The sequence below is a fragment of the Chiloscyllium plagiosum genome, unplaced genomic scaffold (genome assembly GCF_037043375.1).
Source record: "Chiloscyllium plagiosum isolate Xiang-an unplaced genomic scaffold, Cpla_swu_hap1 HiC_scaffold_18, whole genome shotgun sequence".
Classification (NCBI taxonomy): domain Eukaryota; kingdom Metazoa; phylum Chordata; class Chondrichthyes; order Orectolobiformes; family Hemiscylliidae; genus Chiloscyllium; species Chiloscyllium plagiosum.
Window position 1 is genome coordinate 54,520,110 of NW_028270156.1, and position 24,649 is coordinate 54,544,758.

At 40.7% G+C, this 24,649-nt stretch overlaps 1 protein-coding gene across 2 annotated transcripts; it reads right to left on the reverse strand.

The window, feature by feature from the left end:
- Positions 1-743: 743 nt before the first annotated feature.
- On the reverse strand, positions 744-24,649 carry tmem138 (transmembrane protein 138). 2 transcript variants are annotated; one of them, XM_043706083.2, is made up of 5 exons: positions 24,496-24,649; positions 17,515-17,703; positions 8,443-8,614; positions 6,045-6,120; positions 744-2,202 (listed from the first exon to the last, which is right to left on the reverse strand). In XM_043706083.2, the coding sequence occupies exons 2-5, from the start codon at positions 17,640-17,642 to the stop codon at positions 2,090-2,092; spliced, it is 489 nt and encodes a 162-aa protein (XP_043562018.1). In that variant the 5' UTR covers positions 17,643-17,703; positions 24,496-24,649; the 3' UTR covers positions 744-2,089. The 2 variants fall into 2 exon arrangements, with proteins under 2 accessions (XP_043562018.1, XP_087852790.1); XM_087996664.1 differs by lacking the exon at positions 24,496-24,649 and adding an exon at positions 22,888-22,958.

The window sequence follows — 24,649 nt, forward strand, 5'->3', positions numbered from 1 at the left end:
GAGACAGAATACAAACAATACAGGTTTTATTTGTTGGGCAGTCTGAACAAAAGTAATGAATAGCATTAAGCCAGAATATTCACTGGAAGGAAATTAATGCTAAAAAATCCAAGTCAAACTTTTGAATATTTTCTTCCTGTACACCATATAAAAAACATTTTACATTTGCTCGAAACAGAATCTATTTTAAAAGTTTTAAAAGTTTGCAAAGTGCGAAATAACAAACAGATTACTAGATATTCAATAAAGGGCAATCAAGTTTTTAAGAAATATGTATAGAATTTAATATTCCTCCAAAATACCTTTCAGACATAAAATACAAAGTCAAAGTTAGAATCATACGTCACAGCACATCCAAACATTATTTTATGATTAAGATAAAAGAAAAGTAAAAATATTTCAAAAATTAAACATCTAAAAATGTAAATATAACAAGTAAAATATAGAACAAATGTCAAAACAACTGCAGATTTTTCTGCTAATTCAGAGAATTGTGGACACCTTTGTGCCACATAGTGTTAATGAATCTTTGATACCATCTCCTCCTCTCTTGTCGGGCTACTGTTGGAAACTCATTCCAAAAGGAGAAAGTGAGGACTGCTGATGCTGGAGATCTGAGTCAAGAGTGTGGTGCGAGAAAAGCACAACAGTTCAGGCAGTATCCGAGGAGCAGGAGAATTGATATTTCAGGCATAAGCCCTTCCTTACAAAGGGCTTATGCCTGAAACGTTGATTCTCCTGCTCCTTGGATGCTGCCTGAACTGCTGTGCTTTTCCAGTACCACACTCTTAACTCACTCCTGAAAGTACAGCTCTTTATACCAGGCCTGAATCATTACAGACGTTCAGACCTCCCATCAATCTCTTGTTTTTTCATGTGGGGTATGTTGCAAACTTCACATTATTTCCTCCTGGACCCTTTCAAAATCTGCTTCCTGATACCTCAAAGTCTTGTGGGAAAATTAAAATCAAATTGGGACACAGTAACATATATTTTTAAAAAGCTGTTTGTTTGAGTTACTAAAAAAAAATTTTTTAACTTTGTCCACCCCAGTCCAACACCAGCTTCTCCACATCACAATTTAGCAAAACCATGGACATTTATCTCTAGTTATATTAAAGCTTTATATGATCAAATATACTGTTTATTCATCTTTAATACTCATTGTTTATTAATACATTCCATACACTAATTAAAATACAACCTTCTCAATTTTCAATTTAAAATCAATATACTATTCACAACACAATGTAACACTGAGCTAGCTTGGTCCAACTGGAGGTTAGACTTTATTTGTGCTGATTAATCAAATTATAGGCTGCTGTCTTTGGTCTAGTAAAAGAAAAGTAAAGAAAAATGTTTGCTCTGCCATTCTGATAACTATTCAGAACTAATGGGCATCTCATGATGTACTGTAATTAGTATTTACTATTAACCGTAAATATCAAACTATAAATTCACCTCTTAAAGATGAAATCACAAATAGCACCTATTACCATGCTCTCCATAATCAAATAGCGATGACATCTACTCATCTAGATCACACATGAATAAAGTCAACTGGGAGAACTACTCATGCCACAGAACTTCATCTTTGCAGTAGCAGATTTTTCAGGGAGAAGTAGTATAAAACGGTAGATGACAAAATATCCAAAGTGTTCTAATGCTCATTGAATTTTGATGGAAGGTCAGTGTCCTGAAACATTAATTCACTTCTCTCTACAGATACTGCCTAATCCACTATTACTTGATGTTATTTCAGATTTCCAGCATCTGTTATGCCTTGCTTTTGTAAAGAAATATATACATTTGGTGAGATTTGATCAAAATTAATAATTGTTTGACACAAAGATTTAAATGGCAACTGAATGATTCAGCACTAAAGTGCTCAAAGAATTTCCACCTCATACTGCTCAAGTTCAGGAAGAATATGCAAGTTTTAGTGTAGTGCAGCCCCAGAGTACTTTTTCAAAAATATCGCTAGAAAATTCTTAGTAAATTAAAAATGTCTTTTTACTCAGATGCAAATCTGTACACGTAACTGTCCATTTGTAATGCAATGCGTCACGACATTTGTCATTCTGCCATTTTATTTTCGGACACGGAAGAATTCATTTCGGAGCCATTCTGAGTCCTCATACAATCGAGGGTCACCAAGGCAGAGGGTAGTTCTTTTGTAGAAATAATAGTATAAAACTGAAGCTGGAGGGTGGTAAAATCAGGTTAGTGCTTGATGAAATTATATTAAATTTTCTACAAGATCATGGCATCTGTAGAAACAGATCAAAGTTTTTTCTCATAGACATGTAACACAAAATTTTATATGCGGTACTAGGAAGCCCCAGATTCAGTTTCTGATCAACACTAAATTAATTGATACGAGTTGGTTTAGACTACTGATTATAGCCTCAATACTCTCTATTTACCCCATGAGTGCTGAGGCCAAATTAATTACTGTCATTATAAAATGCCAATGCATGTATCAGGAAAGGCAAAATTAAAGGATGGCATGATGGCTCAGTGGTTAGCACTGCTAAATATAGGGTAGAGAAATGAGTTTGAGTGGGTTTCTCTTTGGAGGGTCAGTGTGGACTTGTAGGGCCAAATGGCCAGTTTCCACACTGTAGGGAATTTAATCTTTAAGGGGCGGCACGGTGGCTCAGTGGTTAGCACTGCTGCCTCACAGCACCAGGGTCCAGGTTCGATTCCAGCCTCGGGCAACTGTCTGTGTGGAGTTTGCACATTCTCCCCGTGTCTATGTGGGTTTCCTCCCACAGTCATAAGATGTACATTTTAGGTGAATTGGCCATGGTAAATTGCCCATAGTGCTGGGTGCATGAGGGAGATAGGTCTGGGTGGGTTACTCTTCGGAGGTTCGGTGTGAACTGGTTGGGCTGAAGGGCCTGTTTCCACACTGTAGGGAATCTAATCTAATTTAAATCAGTCTTCAACTATGATGTCCTCCAACATTAAATATTTGAAATAATCACTGACGAGATTCAAGACTATTATTCCAAGCCACTATGACAAAGATGATCAGTGATTTCGCAACTCTGCCAAAGTAGGAGTGAGAAATTTGGAGATGAAAAAAAGAAATCAGTATTAGGGCTGACCAGGAGTGGAAGTAATGTACTTTTGTGCAGCAATAGTTGTAAGTGTTATTAATAGAAATGAATTATAATATAATTTCAAAGTTTTGAACATGAATTTGAGTTGTCATTGTGGCAAGATGTGTTTTGGCTAGCAACTGGCAGAACTGGGGAAGAAAGGAAGAAGTGAAGGAGAAGAAGAGGGTTGCTGCAGCTAATCATTTATGGGACAGGCAGAGGGAGCATGAGGAGCACAATGTCATGTTCTGGACTAGATCTTCTGTGCAACAAGAGAAAATACATTTTTTTAAAAATGGTATTATTAAGACCTCTGAATTCAAAAGACAAATAATAACCTACACTGACTTTATAAAACCTATTCCTCAAATCAGTAAATGTGTTACTCGCTGCCATGGAGCAGGAAATCATAGAAAGTGAGTGAAGTATAACTTGAAAGGATTTCTAAAAATAAAGTTCTCCGCTGCTCTATTTTCCAATCCTTTGTGGTGCTATCCAGCACCTTATTCAATTTCCTATTCTTTGTTACTAAGCAGCAGCAGGCTTTTTAAAATTTATTTGTGGGTGTTGGTGGCTGGGCCTGCATTTAGTGTCTATTCCTAGCTCCTCTTGAGAAGGTGATGAGGAGCTGTTCATGTGTTGTAGGTAGACCCATAACACTGTTTGGGAGTGAATTCCAGGATTTAGACACAGTGACAGTAAAGGAATGGTGATACATTTCCAAATCAGGATGGTGAGTAGCTCGGTGGAGAACTTGCAGGCAGTCATGTTCCCATGCATCTGCTGCCCTTGTCCTTCTAAATAGAAGTGGTCATGGGTTTGGAAGGTGCTGTCTAAGGTGAATTTCTGCACTGCATCTTGTAGATACACACTGCTGGTACTGATTGTAAGTGGTGGAGGGAGTGAAGTATTCTCATGCTTCCCTGCTCACACAGCAAACATCTTTTCAAGTGAAGATTATAATCCAGTATTTCGAAGGATGTATCACAGACTAAAGGATGGAGTGGGTGGACAGAGAACAAAAGGAAAGGGACAAACAGGCAAGGCCAAAGAAAAGAGAAAGAGATACAATCAGTAACAGGGGACCAAACAATGAGGGAAGGAAGAAAAAGGATGAGAACAGGGAAAGAACTAGAAATGGCTGATGATAGGAAAAAAAAGCTCAGAACAGTTGGAGGACAAAAAGGTGTGTGGAGGGTCTATTTTGTTTTATACAATTTTGTTTTTGCATAAACAAAATATAGCCCGCACACTGGTTTTAAAACATGCATTTGGCACTAAGATTGATAAAGTTGAAGGTTTTAAGAAGATAAGAAAGAATTGTCAGATTGAATCAATTCCTGTAATACTGTCTTAGAAATTCTGCAGACTATTTAGATTTTGTAAGAAACATTTTTGAAACCAAATATAGTATATACTTGTTGATATCCTGCATTACTTTATATAGCAATTTCTTCAATTTCAGTTTCAAACAAATGAAGTTTTCAGTGTGGTACTCCACAGGTGCAAAATCCAAAAATCAGCTTGTGGCAGGTGCCATCTTCTTCAATCTTTAATGCAAATTACCAAGTGTTAGCAATGCCCAATCAATGTGTACCTGACTGTTAAGAGGCCTTAGGGCATAGTTGTTGCTGTCCCTTTGTCTGAGCCAGAATGACCTGGCTCATGTCCACCAGCTCCAGTGGTTTGCCAATACCATGTCTGAACAGATTGATTAAAAATTACATATACTGCTACAGATACTTCCCCAAACACATTTCTTAATGCTAATCATTAGGAAGTAAACTTTTCTTTATTCCCATATATGTCTATCTTACTCCATTTTATGACTCCACCACTCTCCTGACAGCAAAAGTAAAGTTGAAAAACTGCTAAATGAGCCATGTTATGCCTAACCATTATATCGTACCTCTTCATGCAAAGATGTGCAGGTCAGGTGAATTGGCCATGCCAAATTGCCCGTAGTGTTAGGCAAGGGGTAAATGTAGGGGTGTGGGTGGGTTGCGCTTCGGCGGGTCGGTGTGGACTTGTTGGGTCGAAGGGCCTGTTTCCACACTGTAATGTAATCTAATCTAAAGGTAATCTAATCTAAATTAGCACTTTCCACAATGCTCTAATTATTTAGATCCACAATGAGTTCACATTCTTTTTCTTTCCTCTCCTCAAATGGTCTTCTGCACATGATGTCGCAGTGAATTTTGCAGAAGGCCTTGGAATTAAATAGTAGTTGATGTCAAATTATGTGTTTTCAAGCAGCTGGACTTGGCCTGAGCAACAATGAAGTAAGGATGTAGGTTTCTTGCTCCACCTTGCCCTCATACTCACATTTGTTCGAGACATACTACAGTTTTCCAGGGAAGACCAACACAAGCTGCAAGAACAACACCTCATTATTTGCTAAGATACATGCAGCCTTCTGGACTCATCTAAACTTCAGACCATTAACTCTGTCCTTCATAATGTTTTTTTTTACTTCCCCCACCCACACAAGTGTCTGTAGCTTGTCTTTGTTTTGCTTTCAGTCAGAATTGACATTTATTCTGTTAATAACACCTACTCTGGACTTAGGCTTGTCATTTCTCCAAAATTATTACCACTGCCTTTGTGTTTTTCCTCTAGGACACCCTTGATTTCTGAACTCACTTTTACCTCGCTCTGACTTTCCATTCTTACTGCTCCCCCTTTTCCAACAGCATAAAACCCATCACATTTCCACCTCTCTTCAGTTTTCATGAAGCGTCATATTGGACTCAAAACATTAACATTGTTTCTCTCTCTACAGGTGATCTCAGGCCTCTGGAGTTTCTTCAACACTTTCTATTTTTATTTTCTGGATTGTTTGTAAACTTCCCCTAGCTGTGTGTGTGTGTATGTGGGTATCTTTGGGTGTGTGTGGGCGTGGGTGTGCTCATTGATAATATTTGAACGGTAACATACCTAACCGATGGAAAACGAAAAGTGCTTGAAGTCCATTTGTCCACACATACCCACGCATGTTAAACCAACGCAGATTCTGATAGGAATAAGAATTGAAGTGGATATTAAAGGTGAGTAAGATTAAACAGCTCATAGAAACTGTTTCTAGCAACACACACAGCCAATTTTAACCACTTGCAACAGGTTTAGTAATGCTTTTAAACAACCTGACACCCATGTATCACCTAATCAGATTAACAATATAAGCAAACCAAATCCCTTTGACCTTCTTTCTCATCACATGCGTAACAAAAATAGGAACATCGCCAACATCTGTGATGCTCAAATAAAGTCCAATGAAATTGCTTTTGTTCAGAATTTTTTGTAACACTACATCTCATTTGTTAGCAAATTAAGTTTCCTATCAACCAAAGCTTCCACCTTCTATATCTGAAATATGAAACAGAAATTAAAAGGATGTTCATGGATGAGCTGCAGCTATACTCCCAAATTTGCTTTTTTTGATGGCCTCAGCCCCATGAATGATTGCACAAAAAGAGGAATGTGAATAGAACAAAGTCCATTTATAGCATCCCTTTCATGACCTTAGCCAATAAGTTTAAATATAGGAAGCAGTGCCTCTCCTCTGATTCTGTTTCCCATCATCATGGCTCTCTGCTTCTCCAAACACATTTCCTCTTCTAATTTCCTTAGAGTGGTGGATACAACTTTAATGTTTTCAGGATATGGGGAGAGAGCAGGGGAGTAACTGGATTGTTCTTCAAAAGAGCTAGGATGTATTCAATGGCTGAGTAGTCTCTTTTGTTGCACTTTCCAAATTTATCTACTTTTCTTTGCACACCATGCCTCCTGAGGTTTAGCCATGCATGATAGAATTATTATAAATTCCATCTGAAACATGCAGCACCTTCTTTAAAATGCCTTAATTAACAGTGACACTGTTTCTACAGAATTACTGGCAACAAAAATCCAGCCTAATCTCAAGCATTAAGATGGATTTCAGTAACCCACCAAATCACTGTTTTAAAAAAAAATTCTTTAGATCAAAAAAAACTGAGGCATATATACCTTGCATTACTATTGTAGGGTGCACTTGCTTATTCCATTTTATTGTTACTATTATAGTTACACTATATTGGAATGAAGATACATTGTTACTTCTCATAATTTACCTGGACTTGAAAATTATGAAACACTTTAATCATTCTTTTATCCTACTACCTAAAAGGATTTAAAACCCAGCTAGCATTTAATCACTTCTTTGTGATGTATCTCACCTTCTGTCAAAGATTTTTTTTACAATTTCAGTAGCGTTCTGCGCTGGCTACCTTGGTAGTTCATAAGAGCTTCTCAATAAAATACATACTTTCTTTATTTAATGAATAACTGATCCATGACAAATCAGGAATGTCCCTGTTTTGAACCCAAAATCAATGCTAAATTAACTATTTTCAGCACATTTTTCAGGAGCACAAAGCTAATCAATGTTTCTTTTGTGATTGTCATCTAGCAACAGCTGGAAGTGGAGTTGCTTGAAGATGCCACTGAATCCTGTCATGATTCCCTGCACGATACAGTAGCCTAACAACTTCAAATCCCATCTGAGACCAAACATTTTGAGGATCCATGGATCTGTAACCAAGCAGAGAATTAACCTGCTCAAGGAAAAACAGTTTCGAAAATTGACAGGTGAAGTTTCCTAAAAATATCAGTCATGATGTGTGGGAAACAATTAAATAGAAGCATGATTCACAGGGCGAAAGTTCAAAACATTAAGTTATTGTTTCCAACTAATCAGCACAGATCAGGATGACAGCAGGTTGGCCTTTTGCTCCTTTAATTGTGGGTTATTGTGACCAGAGCAGAAAAGGGAGGGTTTTTTGTTTGTTTCTATATCTCAAATGTCAAAAATATTGATTAATTTTTCCTCTGAGGAAACCTGGATATGATTTTGGCTGACGATTGGATGGTGGTGATGCCTGGCCAGATATCTACACATATAGATGTTTTAGCTTTTGTTATTAATTACTGGAACCTTGGCAAATGTCCCTGTCAAAGACCCTGAAAGCAACTGTAACACCAACTTGGTTCAGAATAGCCAATTCATTGAATACTTTTGTTTCATTTTAGACATTGACTTACTCAAGAATTTCAAATATTTCTTTTGAATTAAATATTTAATTTTAATACCTCCACTGTACTACAAAAAGTAACCCTATTCAACTACAGAAATATGATGGAATTTCTCTCCCCATTCTCTCCAAGAAACAATGAAATGTTGCACTGAATAGTAATTTATCACATCTCAAATTACACTTGCAATTAATTACTCAAGTGCAGTAATTTGTTATTCACTTAAATGCAATATCTGCAACTTCATCACTTAAGGTTTGCATACCTGAATCCAAACATGAAAACAGACACTTAAAACGAAGTAAATGCCAGTAACAGCAATGGTTCCAGTAAACCTATGAATCAGCAATTTGACCAAGCCAGCTTGAAAGATGAATGTGTTAAAAAACATTAGGAAGATGATGATGATATTGAAGAGGATTCCAATATCCTGAATACTGAAAGGAGTGAGAGAGAAAAAACAAAAGAGATTTGGTTTAAAGTTCCCAGACTAATAATAGCAGTTCCATAATAACACAGCCAATGATTGCATACTATTCATTTGAAAACAAATCAGCAGTTTCTCACAGATGTTGCTGGAGTTTCTTCAGCAAATTGGTTTTCTTTCAGCAAACACTGCATTTGAGTGCAATCAACTGGGTAAATACAGTGCCTCATTTAATAATGAGCCACTTAGAACAGATTCCAGGTTCGCTTACTAATCTGTGCTTATCTCAACTAGGGTTATATCCAAGGTGTTTTATAGTTCAGCTAACTTCCACCAGACCTGGAAGAAGAATGTAGTTATAATAGAATTGAGTTAACTGTGATGCAATTTCTGAAAGAATAATCTGATAATATGAATTACTTAGGTTCATGCAAGATAGATGGCCATTCAGATGAGAAACAGGAAGTAATAATGAAACTAATTAGTATCTTTAAGAAATTAGTAAATGTAAAATTATTTAAACACAGATTGCAATATATTCTTTAAGGAGAGATTTATAAACATGTATATTTTAAGCTTGTGAATAGTATTATATTAACCTGTGCAGGTTCTCCTACTACAGTTGTATTGAAATTAATCAAGGTTTGAACTCTCTAATACTACAAGTGTTATCTACAAGCAAATGAAGGAACTTTAAGAGGAAAAAGTATTTTTTAACTGAAAAATCCAAGATTATCACTTTCATTACCTAGCTGTTTGTTTCCCTCCATGTTCTTTTGACTTGGAGAAAAATGTAAAGTTTAGCTCTTTACTTTCTAAGGCAGTTGGTGCATTTTCTACTTACTATCATGTTTGCACTGTTGGGTTTTTTTTAAATAACAAAGCCGATGTGAAGGCTTGCCATCAATATTTGAAAATCAAGAGGTGAAAAGAAGAGGGGAACTTAAAATAATCACTATCATCAGAGAAACTGGAAAAATATAGGAAAAACTATTAAACCAGAAGGTTAACCGGAAGGTTGGATGGTCTGCATCTTAAGGTTTTAAAAGTGGTGGCTGCAGAGATAGTTGGAAGTGGTGGCTGCTTTAGTTATACACTTCCAAAATTTCTTAGATTCTGAAAAGATCCCAGTAGAGTCAAAAATAGTAAATGTAATTATTCAAAAAGGAGGGAGACAGAAAGAGGAACATAATAGACCAGTTAACCTAATACCTATCATGAGGAAACTGATAGAATCCATTAAGGTGATAGCTCAAAACTTTAAAAATCATAATAAAAATCAACTGGAGTCAACATGGTTTTGAGACGGGGAAATTGTGTTTAACTAATTTATTAGAATTATTTGAGGAAGTAATAAATTAGATGGAAAAGGGGTGCTGCACTTGAATTTCACAAAGGCATCTGATAAGGTGCGACACCAAAGATTGCTAAACAATTTATGATCTCACAGTTCAGGGGTAAATATATTAACATGGACAGGTGACTGGCAACTTATCAGAGGGATTTAAGTCAAACGCAGGCTAACAGAACTTGTTCAGTTTAGGAAACCTGGTCAGCACGAACGAGTTGGGACAAAGGGCTTGTTTCTCTGTTGTATGACTCAATGACTCATAAAGCAGAGAGTAGAGATAAATGGGTCAATTTTGAGTTTGCAAGTTGCAAATAGCCACAGTATTGGGCCTCAATCATTTACAATCGAAAGCAACGACTTGGATGAGGAGACAGAACATTTGGTAGCTAAATTTGCCAAGATAGTAAGTTATTCTGATGAGATGGAGGAGTGATTGGCTCCTTAATTGAATGAGTTGCCAGAGGAAGTGGTGGAGGCTGGTACAATTGCAACTTTTAAGAAGCATTTGGATGGGTATATGAATAAGAAGGGTTTGGAGGGATATGAGCTGGCAGGTGGGACTAGATTGGGTTGAGATATCTGGTCAGCATGGACGGGTTGGACCGAAGGGTCTGTTTCCATACTGTACATCTCTATGACTCTCTTTTATCACCCACTTTTGGTCAGTTGTAACTAAAAATGAACACAACAGACTAGTTAAGTAGTTACAACTATAACAATTTAATCTAACTTATGTAAACAGATTAAAAGCAAGGGAGAGCCGATGCCAAGCTTTCCTTCGGTGAAAGAGTTTTATTACTTACTAAGGAGAAAGCAACATCTCATACATGCACATGGTCAGTTGAGGGGTTCTATAATATGCAAGAAACTACGTCCAGGCTGCTGCAACTTAAAATTTTAAATCCTTGAGTTGTAAGTATAAAATCAGAATCCCAAAACATTTGGATCGGTTTCGTCAGCTGTGGTGAAATGTGAAGGTAACTGATTTCTCAGTGAGTGATGATTTTCCAAAGTTGCTTTTTCACCAGCTTTGACTTCTGATATTGAAAGAAGGAGAGAAGAGCTTTCTCTCTCCTTTGTTGCTCAAAGTAAGTGACTGAAGTATGTTTTGTTTGATATTTGAAGTCTGGCTCCATTATTTTTATCAAATAATTCCCTCTGCCAGTAATCCTGCATCTCCAATTTGCGAAGTTACCACACAAGTTTGAGTAAAACAAGTGACATAAAATTCTTTACATCTCACGGAGTTTCAAAAGATCTTGACTAAAATTGCAGTTCTGATGCAGTCGGTTTTATACAGTCCAAATGGGTTGCGTAGGGGCTTGTCAGGTAAGCATCGCTGCCATTCTTGGTCAGTTGTGTCCTTTTAGAAACTAGTTTTGTCCATTGAAGTCTCATGTGTTAAAGAATGATGAAAGTTTAATATTGACAGCCTATTTTCACAAAGGTTTTAACACCTCCCCAGCATGAATAACAGAAGCAAACAATACTTTTCCTTTTTGTTTATGGAGAGCATTCATTACCAGGTCAAAATGGAAGAACATAACAAAAATTGGGATGACAATACCCACATATTCCACATTTACTCTCTTAATCCAAACCTGGGTTCAAAATCTGCTTCAGACTGACAGTCAGACTTATTTGCTGAGCTGTGCCACATTCCCAACTCTTAACCCTTCACTGCCCAATTCCAGAATCCAGGTACTGGATTCAGATTTTTTTAATGTGAATTTGATTTCCAAGAGATGAGGTAGTAAATTATCCAAGGTTTAGTTCCTGTAAATTATGTGGACTTGTATCTTGCACTTTGCTCTCAAAATACTTCATTCACAACAACGGATTTGACTAGCTGAAGTTAGTTTGTTGGATCTCCCAATAGGTAATCGCTTGTTTAAGTCATTGGTATGCCCCTGGTTTGTTTGCTCCACCAATGTGTTTGCTGTGCAATACGTTCCCTTCCCTTTATTTTGGTTTTCCCTTAACCAGTTTCACTTTCCCTGGATCGATACTGCCACCAGATGAATGTTCAGCTGCTGCTATAGCCTCCTCTGACTCTTTCACTCAGTAAGGCTTCACCTCCTTTCTCTCCTGACCTTTCTTAATTTACTTCATGACGACTGCCTAGCTCCAACAGTAACTCCATCTGGTGAAGCCCTAACCTTTTCCTGGCGTGGCTACTGTAAAATCAGGTGACATTTCCTGGGCTACATCAAACCTCTCAGGTTTTACTGCCTTCTGCAGCACTTTCAAACCTTTCCTGGTTGCCAGTCTCTTTGCTTCCTTTTGGTTTAATTTGATCAACCTTTCTTTAGCCACTTCAACCCTCATGAGTTTTGCTGTCCTCTTTAGGCTTCCAAACTTCTTTTGGTTCCCACGTGCTGCTGGCTCTTGCTGGCATCCCCAGCCTTCCTGTTGTCCTTTATTATTTGGGGAGTAAATTTAGTTACCAGTCAAATCATTCCCCAATAAAGTATCTATTCCTAGCATCAGCAAGCTTGGCATGAGACCAATTGTTACCAGACCCATAATACTTTCACCGTCTAATGGCACCTCAATACAATTTCCCCTGAGCTCTTTAAATCAGTAAATTGAAATTTATGTTGCTTCCAGCTGGAAAATATTGCACTTTCTCAAAGAATCCAGTATCTCTTTATCCCTTGCTGTTTCAAGCAGTGATCACCATTTCTTTTTACACAAGCTCCTACAGTTAGCCGAATCAACAGTTATGCCTGAGCAGTTAGTGACCACCTTTAAGGCTACAGACACTGGTTTGCAGCTTGAGTTTTTCAAACATGCTTGGTTTCTTGCAATGAAAATACTTGAAGGTTTCCTGTCCATCTTCATCAGATTCATTCCTTTTAATGATTTGGACCATTTCTCTGCCTGGCTTCTCCTTCCTCTCTGGCTTGCCTCAGGATTATCTGCCTCACCCTTCTCTCTCTTGGGTCTGTGACAGTTTTGAGACATTAGCTTCTCTGAGTTAGAGGTCTGCTTGTTAAATGTGTCATCAGCCAGATTGCAGCCTTCTGGATCCTGCTACCTTCTGTTCTCTGACACAAGTCCAAATGAGAAAAGATAGAGTTCTTGAACCGCTTAAGGTGGCTTTTGTAGGTTCACCAGGGCTGTTTTCAGTCTCCCATCTTAATTTAAGCTGTTTCAATTTAAATTCCCTTTCTCTTTTGTTCTCCTTTGAACTCACTGTCTTTTCCGTTCCTGTGTCTCTCTCTTTCTTCTCTTTTCTATCTTGATTCTAATTCTAATCTTAACTGCTCCAATTTTATTCTACCTGACTCACTGTTCTCAAGGTTCTAGCTCAAGGTATTTTTGCTGCCCATTTTGCAATTTCTATTTCCCTGCATTTCTGGCAGAACTCCACCTACAGATGCCGAGCTACATCGAGGTAGCCGGTGGCAAGAGTGAGAGTAGGCAGCCCATGGTGGCTGGCAGCGAGAACAGCAGCCTGGAGCGGGGCAAGGTCGAACCCTTGTGAGGAATGCGAGCCCAGCATGGCGAGCCATTTATGGACTGTAGTATTGAATGGTTAGTTGTGTTTCTTTGTTTTTCTACTTTTTAGTAAGAAGGACTGTAATATTTATCTTAAGCTTTGTTTTCTTTATTTTACTGCTTTGTACCAAGTTATGGTACTGAGGTACCTTTGGACCCAAGATGGCACTGTAAGTGGCGACTTGTAAACTTTTCAGTATAATTGTGACAATATACCTAATTCAATAATAATTCCTCAAAGTAAAAAGCTTTTAGCTTTTCATACATAATCTACTTCATCCTACTCCATGCATGCATCAACATCAATCATGGATACCTTAGCATCTTTAATATTAAAGACTCAAGCAAACCTTTTTGCATTTTTTTCACCACTTCATCTTACTGGATAACATCCTGGATGGAGCCCCCAAATGTTTTACGTGCAATTGAGGTGGTGTGATCAGATCCTTTTGTTTAAACTCTGATGGTAAGTCATACAATTTTCTTTAAAGCAGGTGGCTCTCATACTTAAATTCAATGAGTTCACCAAATGAAGAATGAAGGAGAGCCAATTCTGAGGTATTCTTGAATGAAATGCAGTGGAGTTTTATTCACTATTAAACCTGAGAAAAATAAAGAAAATGCAAAATCTAACATATACACACAACTTAATAAACTTAAGAGAAGGGATGGGAGGAGGACGTCTATGCAGACTCGAAGGTACAAACAGCTGCAGTTTAAATTTTTTAAAGAGTCCTCAAGGTATGAAAGTGAAAATTAAGTCTCAGCAGTTTAAGTGTTCTCCTGTTTCCTTAACAAAGGCAAAGCCTACAAATAACCTTGAATTTTTGGTAAACAGTGGTGTTCTCAATTTGTTTCTTTATGGGGAGTTGATTTGAGATTGAGAGAGGGAGAGAACAGTTTTCAGTATTGCTTTTTTTTTTCAGTCCATGTTGCTTTCTCCTTCCTTTATTGCTCAAAGCAAGCTAAAATATGGTTTGTTTGTACATTTCAAGCTGAACACTCTGCTAGTAATATTTCATTTCAAATATGTGAAGTTGTCATGCAAATGAGTAAAACAAGTGATGCAACTTTCTCGATGCCTCACTGTTTCAGTGTCTCTTGAAAACGAGAAATCTGACGCAGCTGGTTTTGTCGATGTGGGTTGTCTTGGTTTGCCAGATGATCACATTAACCACTGTAGGACAGTACTGTCCATTTCTGTAATCTCGTATTGATTTTCTGCGACCTACTTTTACATTTAAAGCAGTGACTTATAGTTCGTAGCCTTGAATGTACTTCCAACAGTTCATTTGTCCTTCTGCTATCCAAAAGATAGGATAACAAGCATGTTCATCTTACAGCAATTAGTTCACTGAATTGAAAAGCTTCCCTGCTGAACTTCTGGACAATCCAAAAGTTTTGCATTTGTAAAATTAGCAAGTAGTGTGCACAGAAAGTCACATTCTGATTCGGAGGGGAAGAGACTTTTAGCACTGACCACAACAATGTCTAGTCAGGCCTAAATAATGTAAGGAAACAAAACAAGTAACAATGTGCAGCTGACAAATTTGAACTTCAAAAGCCTATAGTCTGAGGTGGAAGGATAACTCAAAGTGGAGCATTTAGGATGAGGAAAGGGTAGATAATGGAGGGGAGAAGATGAAGAAGAATGGAAAAGTTTGTGGTCCAGTAGATGAAACAAGAGTCTCAATTTTAGCCGTTTCAATTTTATCCCTCAATTCTACACATTCACAATAATTGTTATGATTTGGAGGTGCCGGTGTTGGACTGGGGTGTACAAAGTTAAAAATCACACAACACCAGGTTATAGTCCAACAGGCTTAATTAGAAGCACACCAGCTTTTGGAGCGACGCTCCTTCATCAAGTGATAATGGAGGGCTCAATCCTAACACAGAATTTATAGCAAAAATTTACAGTGTGATGTAACTGAAATTATACATTGAAAAATTGATTGTCTGTTAAGCCTTTCATCTGTTAGAATACAGTGATAGTTTCACTTCTTTCATGTGTAAATCAAAAAACCTTTTCTTAAAGTTGCATTCTCGGGTTAGCTGTTAACAATGGTGATAGCTAGGCAATGTGTTGAAGGTGTTGACCCCCTGTGTTCTGTCAATGCCATGATGTTTAGATCGATTCTAATCTAAAAAGTGAGATAACGGAGTTTTACATAAATTCATGCAGTTTTTGAGCTCAGAGTTCTACATGAATGCATGCAGTTTTTGAGCAAAGTACAATGTAACCCTGAAAGTACAAATTCACCCCACAAAATATGTGTGTGCATGTGGGTCTTTGTCTGTCTGTGTGTGTGTCTGTCTGGGTTGGGGGTTGTGAGTGTGAGAAAGTATGTGTGTGTGTGTAGTGAGTGTAGAGTGTCTTAAGTCTGTGGGGGGTTCATGTGAGAGTGTGGGAGTGTGTGTCTATAAGCGTGTGTGTGGGTGTCTGTGTGTATGTGTGTCTGTGTGTATGTGTATAAGAGTGCCTGTGTGTGTGTGAGAGTGTGTGTGTGTGTGTGTAGGAGTATCTGTGTGTGTATAGTACAATGGTGGTCACCTGTAATGTGACATGAACACAAGGTCCCGGTTGAGGCCCTCCCTATGGGTACCAAACTTAGCTATCAGCCTCTGCTCGGCCACTTTTCTCTGCTGCCTGTCCCGAAGAGCTGAAAAATTACGCCATGTTCTTCATGACCTGCAACACATTATCAAGGAGGATGAGCACCTCACCAAAACCTTCCCCACACCTCCATTATTTGCCTTTAAACAACCGCCAAACCTCAAATAGATTGTTGTTCGTAACAAGCTGCCCGGCTCTCAGGACAACTCCATACAACCCTGTCACGGTAGGCGCTGCAAGACGTGTCAGAGTGTGGACATAGATACCACCATTACGTGTGGGGACACCTCCCACCCTGTACATGGCAGGTACTCATGTGACTCAGCCAATGTTGTCTATCTTATACGTTGCAGGCAAGGATGCCCGGAGGCATGGTACAATGGGGAAACCGAGCAAAGGCAATGACAACGGATGAATGGCACTGCACAACAATCAACAGACAGGAGGGTTCCCTCCCAGTTGGGGAACACTTCAGTGGTCCAGGACATTCAGCCTCGGACCTTCGGGTGACCATCCTCCAAGGTGGACTTCGGGACATGCAGCAGAGAAAAGTGGCCGAGCAGAGGCTGATAGCTCAGTTCGGTACCCTTAGGGAGGGCCTCAACCGGGACATGTCACATTACAGGTGACCACCATTGCACTATACACACACACACAGATACTCCTACACACATAGGCACTCCTATACACCCAGACACACGGACACACATACACACCCACACACACCCTTACAGACACACACACTCCCACACTCATACATGCACCCCCTCACAGACTTAAGACACTCTGCACTCACTATACACACACATACACTTTCTCACACCCCCAACCCAGACAGACACACAGACAGACAGACAAAGACCCACATGCACACATATATTTTGTGGGGTGAATTTGTACTTGCAGGGTTACATTGTACTTTGCTCAAAAACTGCATGCATTCATGTCGAACTCTGAGCTCAAAAACTGCATGAATTTATGTAAAACTCCGTTATCTCACTTTTTAGATTAGAATCGATCTAAACATCATGGCATTGACAGAACACAGGGGGTCAACACCTTCAACACATTGCCTAGCTATCACCATTGTTAACAGCTAACCCGAGAATGCAACTTTTAAAAAAAAGGTTTTGTGATTTACACATGAAAGAAGTGAAACTATCACTGTATTCTAACAGATGAAAGGCTTAACAGACAATCAATTTTTCAATGTATAATTTCAGTTACATCACACTGCAAATTTTTGCTATAAATTCTGTGCTAGGATTGAGCCCTCCACAATCACCTGATGAAGGAGCGTCGCTCCAAAAGCTAGTGTGCTTCTAATTAAACCTGTTGGACTATAACCTGGTGTTGTGTGATTTTTAAAAATAATTGTTAAATATCTTAGTAATCTATTAGACTCAATATAATTATATTCTCATATAGACATACTCACATGAACATTATCAGTGGGATGACTGGCTCTGTGAATATAAGCTCAGAAAAGGAATTGGACATCAAGTCGTAGAGCATGAGTGTGAACTGTATTGTCAGCACAAGGCTGTAGTTTGACGTCTGCAGCATTCCCCAGAGAAGTCAGTTAATCAGTGTTACAGCAATGTGAAGACATGGTCTGTTCAATTATCTGGAATACAAAGATACATTTCAACATCAGAATTTAAGACAGCACACATAAAATAGCACTATGAGAATCTATGCATCATAACGATTCCCATCCTCTTCCACACATTATAATGGAAGATTACTGAGGATTGCATCTGGAAAGATAGATATATTGTGCCTCAATCATCACAGCCCAAATGTTATCCTATTACAGGTCAGCTAACTTAATATACGTGCAAGTCTTTAGTTTGTATCTTGTGATGTCTTTATCCACTAAGACATTATGCAGTCTACATGATCCAATTCCACACTGAACTGTAAAGATATCTAATAAGGATGTGTATTCAAGTCAAACTCAAGAAGAGGTCAACTTAGTTCACTGGTTATGATTATAATTTCAACCTTGCTACATCAATCAATCACCTATCTAATTAGAATCCCTATTCCTGGATCCTAACAAAGTATTATATAAAATCCACACCCTCAAAGCAGCTGTTGCTTTTTGGTTCTTTCTTTCAAAAACTGTATACAGAAGTTATACCGCTATTAAGGCTTGACAGGGAGTTCAGAAGGTATTTGAAACTTTATTGCTGGAACAGCACAGCAGGTCAGGCAGCATCCAGGGAACAGGAGATTCGACGTTTCGGGCACAGGCCCTTCTTCAGGAATGAGCAGAGAGTGTTCAGCAGGAGAAGATAAAAGGTAGGGAGGAGGGACTTGGAGGAGGGGCGTTGGAAATGTGATAGGTGGAAAGAGGTCAAGGTGAGGGTGATAGGTCGGAGTAGGATGGAGGCGGAGAGGTCAAGAAGAAGACTGCAGGTCAGGAAGGCGGTGCCGGGCTGGAGGGATTCGGCTGAGACAAGGTGGGGGGAGGGGGGATGAAGAAACTGGTGAAGTCCAAGTTCATCCCCTGTGGTTGGAGGGTTCCCAGTCGGAAGATAAGACGCTCCTCCTCCGACCGTCGCGTTGTTGTGGTTTGGCGGTGGATGAGTCCAATGACCTGCATATCCTCGGTGGAGTGGGAGGGGGAGTTGAAATGCTGTGCTACAGGGTGGTTGGGTTGGTTCGTCCGGGTGGCCCAGAGGTGCTCTCTGAATCGCTCCGCAAGTAGGCGGCCTGTCTCCCCAATATAGAGGAGGCCACACCGGCTGCAGCGGATGCAGTAGATGATGTGGGTGGAGGTGCAGGTGAATCTGTGGCGGATATGGAAGTTTCCTTTGGGGCCTTGGAGAGAAGTGAGGGGGGAGGTGTGGGCGCAAGTGTTGCACCTCCTGCGGTTGCAAGGGAAGGTGCCGGGAGTGGATCTGACAAGGGAGTCGCGGAGGGAGTGGTCTCTACGGAAAGCTGATAGGGGAGGGGAGGGAAATATATCCTTGGTGCTGGGGTCTGTTTGGAGGTGGCGGAAGTGACGGCGGATGATGCGCTGTACATGGAGATTGGTGGGGTGGTAGGTGAAGACCAGTGGGGTTCTGTCCTGGTGGCGGTTGGAGGGGCGGGGCTCAAGGGCGGAGGAGCGGGAAGTGGAGGAGATGCGGTGGAGGGCACCGTCGACCACGTCGGGGGGGAAATTGCGGTCCTTGAAGAAGGAGGCCATCTGTGTTGTACGTATTTTGAACTGGTCCTCCTGGGAGCAGATGCGGCGGAGACGAAGGAATTGGGAGAATGGGATGGCTCGGTGCCCTCCACCGCATCTCCTCCACTTCCCGCTCCTCCGCCCTTGAGCCCCGCCCCTCCAACCGCCACCAGGACAGAACCCCACTGGTCCTCACCTACCACCCCACCAATCTCCATGTACAGCGCATCATCCGCCGTCACTTCCGCCACCTCCAAACAGACCCCAGCACCAAGGATATATTTCCCTCCCCTCCCCTATCAGCTTTCCGTAGAGACCACTCCCTCCGCGACTCCCTTGTCAGATCCACACCCCCCACCGACCCAACCTCCGCTCCCGGCACCTTCCCTTGCAACCGCAGGAGGTGCAACACTTGCGCCCACACCTCCCCCCTCACTTCTCTCCAAGGCCCCAAAGGAAACTTCCATATCCGCCACAGATTCACCTGCACCTCCACCCACATCATCTACTGCATCCGCTGCAGCCGGTGTGGCCTCCTCTATATTGGGGAGACAGGCCGCCTACTTGCGGAGCGATTCAGAGAGCACCTCTGGGCCACCCGGACGAACCAACCCAACCACCCTGTAGCACAGCATTTCAACTCCCCTTCCCACTCCACCGAGGATATGCAGGTCATTGGACTCATCCACCGCCAAACCACAACAACGCGACGGTCGGAGGAGGAGCGTCTTATCTTCCGACTGGGAACCCTCCAACCACAGGGGATGAACTTGGACTTCACCAGTTTCTTCATCCCCCCTCCCCCCACCTTGTCTCAGCCGAATCCCTCCAGCCCGGCACCGCCTTCCTGACCTGCAGTCTTCTTCTTGACCTCTCCGCCTCCATCCTACTCCGACCTATCACCCTCACCTTGACCTCTTTCCACCTATCACATTTCCAACGCCCCTCCTCCAAGTCCCTCCTCCCTACCTTTTATCTTCTCCTGCTGAACACTCTCTGCTCATTCCTGAAGAAGGGCCTGTGCCCGAAACGTCGAATCTCCTGTTCCCTGGATGCTGCCTGACCTGCTGTGCTGTTCCAGCAATAAAGTTTCAACTTTGATCTCCAGCATCTGCAGACCTCACTTTCTCCTCCAGTTCAGAAGGTAACACTAGAATGGCTCCAGGGATATAGAATACAGCAGTTACATGCCCAGTATGTGGAAGCTGAAGTTACCCTTCCTGGAGGAAAGAAGGCTAAAAAAAATTTTGATGTATGAAGATGAATCTTGAAACATTTTGATCAAGCAGTGTACTGTTGCTTGGCCACGACCCCCCCCCCCGCATCTGAGTGACATGCATCAAGTGGGTGTTGACTTGGGGCATTCACAGAGAAACCCCAGGCCTGTCGGTGCTTGGCCACACCTCCCACCCCCCACATCCATTTGAATGATACGCATCAAGTGGGTGTCAACTTTGGTTAACTGTTTGCTCACCAAACAACCTTGTTAATGAGAAAAAAAACTTTGGAGCTTTTCGGTTTTTGGATGTTCGGATAAAGGATCTTCTACCTGATTTGATTTATTGTCATGTTTACCTAAATATCGTGAAAAGCTTTGTTTGTGAACAGTACAGGCAGATCATAGTTAGCAAGGAGATACATATCATAGGGTGCTTGATAAGAAACTATACAGGATACACTGCACAGGAGGTGTGCAAAGCAAGATCAACATTAACAAGATCAGCATTATTTGAAGTTAAAGAGTCCATTCATCAGTCTAATAATGGCAGGAAAAAGCTTTTCTTGAAACTGTTGGTGTGTGTTCAAGCTTCTGTATGTTCTACCTGATGGAAGTGATTGTAGGAGAGCATTACCAGGGTAGGAGGGGTCTTTGCTGAAACTGGCAACTTTTCCATGACAATGAGAAGTGTAAATGGAGTACATGGATGGAAGGTTGGCTTCCATGATAGTCTCGGCTGTGTACGCAACCTTCCGTAGTTTCTTACGGCCCCATGCGAAACAGTTGCCATATCAGGGCGTTATGCTTTCGGACAGTGAGGATCCTTATCGACATGCTGAATTTCCTGAGCCGTCTGAAGAAGAACAGGCATTGCTGTACTTCTTGACCATCGCATCTACATGGGAAGTCCAGGACTATTTGTCAGTTATCATCACTCCGGGGAACTTGACGCTCTCAACTCTTTCAACATTAGCTCCACTGATGTAAAGAGGGGCATGTTCTCCTCTTTTCTTTCTGAAGTCAATGATCAGTTCTTTTACTTTGCTGATATTGAGAGAGAAGTTGTTATCACTACATCATGCCACCAAGTTCCTTTCTATATTCTGACTCATTGTTGTTCGCTATCCATCCTACCACTGTGGTGCCATCAGCGAACTTGTAGATGGCGTTCGTTCGGAATTTGGCTATACAGTTGTGGGTGTACAGGGAGTACTGTAGGAAGCAGAAAACACATCTTTGTGGGGCTCCAGTGTTGAGTGTTATTGTAGAGGATGTGCAGTTGTCTAATTGCGGTGGATAAGGAATCTGAGAATCCAGTTGCAGAGGGTAGAGCCGAGACCTGGTTCTCAGAGATTTCAGATCAGTCTGGAGGAGCTAATGGTGTTGAAGGCGGAGCTGTAGTCAATGAGCAGGAGTCTGACGTAGGTGTCTTTATTGTCCAGATGTTCCAGGGATGAGTGCAGGGCGAAGGAAATGGCATCTGCTGGCAGGCAAATTGCAAGGGATTGAAGCAGCCTGGGAGCTACAGTTGATGTGGGCCATGACCAGCATCTCAAAGCGCTACATTACCATGGAGGTCAGAGCAACTGGGTAGTGTAGCACATTGCATGTGCTTTCTTAGGTACTGGGATGGTTGTGGTCTTCTTGAAGCAGGTGGGGGCTTTGGCTTGTAGGAAGAGAGGTTGAAGTTGTCAGTGACTACCTGCACCAGTTGGTCTGCACAGGATCTAAGTGCACAACTGGGAATTCTGTCCGGGCCTGTTGCTTTCAATGGGTTGACTCTCAGGAATACCAATCTGATGTGTGCAGCTTAACGTGGATAAATGAGGTTAGTCATTTTGGTCAGGATAATGGAAAGGCAAATTATCTAAATGGAGAGAAATTCCAGTATGCTTCAGTGCATAGGGATCTGGATGTCCTCGCGCATGAATTGCAGACTACTCGTTTTTATTGTAGGAGCATAACCTCCATTATTTCTGATGCTTCTGCTAATTAAAGGCAAGTATCCCAGTAGCTTTGTTATCCACCTTAACTACCCATCCAACTACCTTCAGGAATCTTAGACAAGCACTCCCAAGGCCCACTGTTCTTCCACATTTCTCACTAACTAACCATTTATTGTGCATTCTCTTGCCTTGTTCGCCTTCCCTGAATACATCACCTCATACTTCACCAAGGAGAACTCAATTTTCCATTGTTGTGACCACCTAATTAGTCTATTGATATCTTCTTACAGTATACAGCTTCATCACCAAATACACACCCAAATTTTGTATCTTTGCAAACTTAACTATACACCCCCCATTTAAATTCTAGTTATTCCCACATGCCATAAAAATCAAGGGAGCTAGTACTGAGCCCTGTGGAACTCAACTGGAAAGGTCCTTACAGCTATTAAGACACAGAAACGTTACCATTTGCTTCCATCCTCCCTGAATGCAACTTGGCCTTGGATCCAGTTGATGTTGACTGGTGATCATTCTGCATGCAAGATCTTTTCAAAGCTTTGCCAAAATCCATAAAGACTACATTAATTGCATAATTCCAACAAACTTAGTTATCTCTTCAGAAAAATTCAATATCAAGCTTTCAACAAATCTGTAACAATCTTTGATTAACAGATGTATTTTTAAATGAAGATTAATTTTGTCCCTCAGAATATTTCCTCAATAATTTTCCTACCAGTATGATTAACCCGACTGTAATTACTCAGTTCACTTCATCCCTATGGTTCTCCTAAAAATGGTGCATTAGCTGTTTTCTGATCATCTGGAATCACACCTACAATTGGAACATTACGGTCAGTGCCTCTGTTTTTTTACCCCTTCATCAGGCTTCACGTAGGCCTGGGGATTTAGGTGCAACTCCAGGCTAACAATAATGTGCGTATCTCTTAAATGCTTTCAAAAGATGCGCAATAAACCTTCATGCCATTGTACAATACCCACATCCAGTACATACTAAAAGCTTGTCATGTGCACTGGTCAAGGAAAGACTTGTGAACAATAGCTAATTATGAAGTTGAAAAAGTTAGAAGAATCTTAATAATCTCAAATTAAATATTCTTAAAGCAAAACAATGATCAAATCAAGCAGGCCATTGAAAAATATTTTTAAAGGTAGAATACCAGTCAGAGAGGGACTTGTGACATAGTTGATACAAACTGGCTTTTATTTCAGGCCTTTGGCCTGAAAGTTCAGGTTCAAATCTCACTTGCCCTGGAGATGTGTTTAACAGATTGATTAAAATATTTCCAATTCAGAGAGGGTAACAACCAATAATAATTAATGCTCTAGTTAGCCAACACCTAAAATATTGATCACGAAGAGGGAAAAAGACCTTTGATTGGTGGTGAAGAGTCACATAAGTGTTTAAACGTTAACTTTGCTTCTCTCTCCACAGAGAGACCTGCAAAGTTTCTTCAGCAGTTACTGGTTTGTTTTGATTTAAAATTTTCAGTTCCCTCGGTAACTTGATTAACGAAGTCGACGCAGGTGAGAGGATGTTTACCGCCAGTGACGGAGGCGACAGGCTTTTGGTCAGCAAACATACTTGGGTCTTTCAAACTGGCATACAGGCCATCAAAAAGCAATTCAAAATCTATGAATCATTAAGGGAATAGAAATGATATTATTTGACATTACAAAATGAAGTTAAATGTCAGAATTTTAAATTAGAGACAAACATTTTTAAGGCAGATGTCAGGAAATTCTTCATCAAATGATCGCTGTCCTGGGATAAATTAAGAAATAATTGGATCGAGGTCTCTGAATGGATCAATTAAAGTGGATTGAATTGTGTCGGTTGGATAAGTTAACATGAAATTTCCCACAAGAGACCCCAGACTTGTAGCAGGTATTCTCCCCCCCCCCCCATGAACACAAATCTCCAAACTACCCTAATTTTCATTCACTCCCAATTCGATCCTCACTACCCCAACAGTAACTCAACGTGTTTAAAGTGACTAGAATTTTCCAAAAGCCGGGAGCATGGGTAAAACGGAATGCGAAGAGGCTGCTCACCCTTTAAAACACCGACATACCGCCCAGGCCCCAGAACGGCTGGATCCTCGACAATTACCAAGGCCATGGCGGCGTTCATAGAAACCGAGACGCGAATCATCGAGCAGGCCCGAGCCTTCCGCAGCGACACCTGCCGGACTGGAGAAGTATCAGT

What these genes read in the sequence shown, in the direction of transcription:
- tmem138 (XM_043706083.2), bottom strand. Translation starts at nt 17,642, where the DNA reads ATGCTGCAGACGTCAAACTACAGCCTTGTGCTGACAATACAGTTCACA. An exon ending in ATCCCACTGATAATGTTCAT is followed by an intron (nt 8,615 to 17,514) that starts GTGAGTATGTCT and finishes CACTCCTTTCAG; the next exon opens with TATTCAGGATATTGGAATCC. An exon ending in TTTCGTTTTCCATCGGTTAG is followed by an intron (nt 2,203 to 6,044) that starts GTATGTTACCGT and finishes ACCACCCTCCAG; the next exon opens with CTTCAGTTTTATACTATTAT.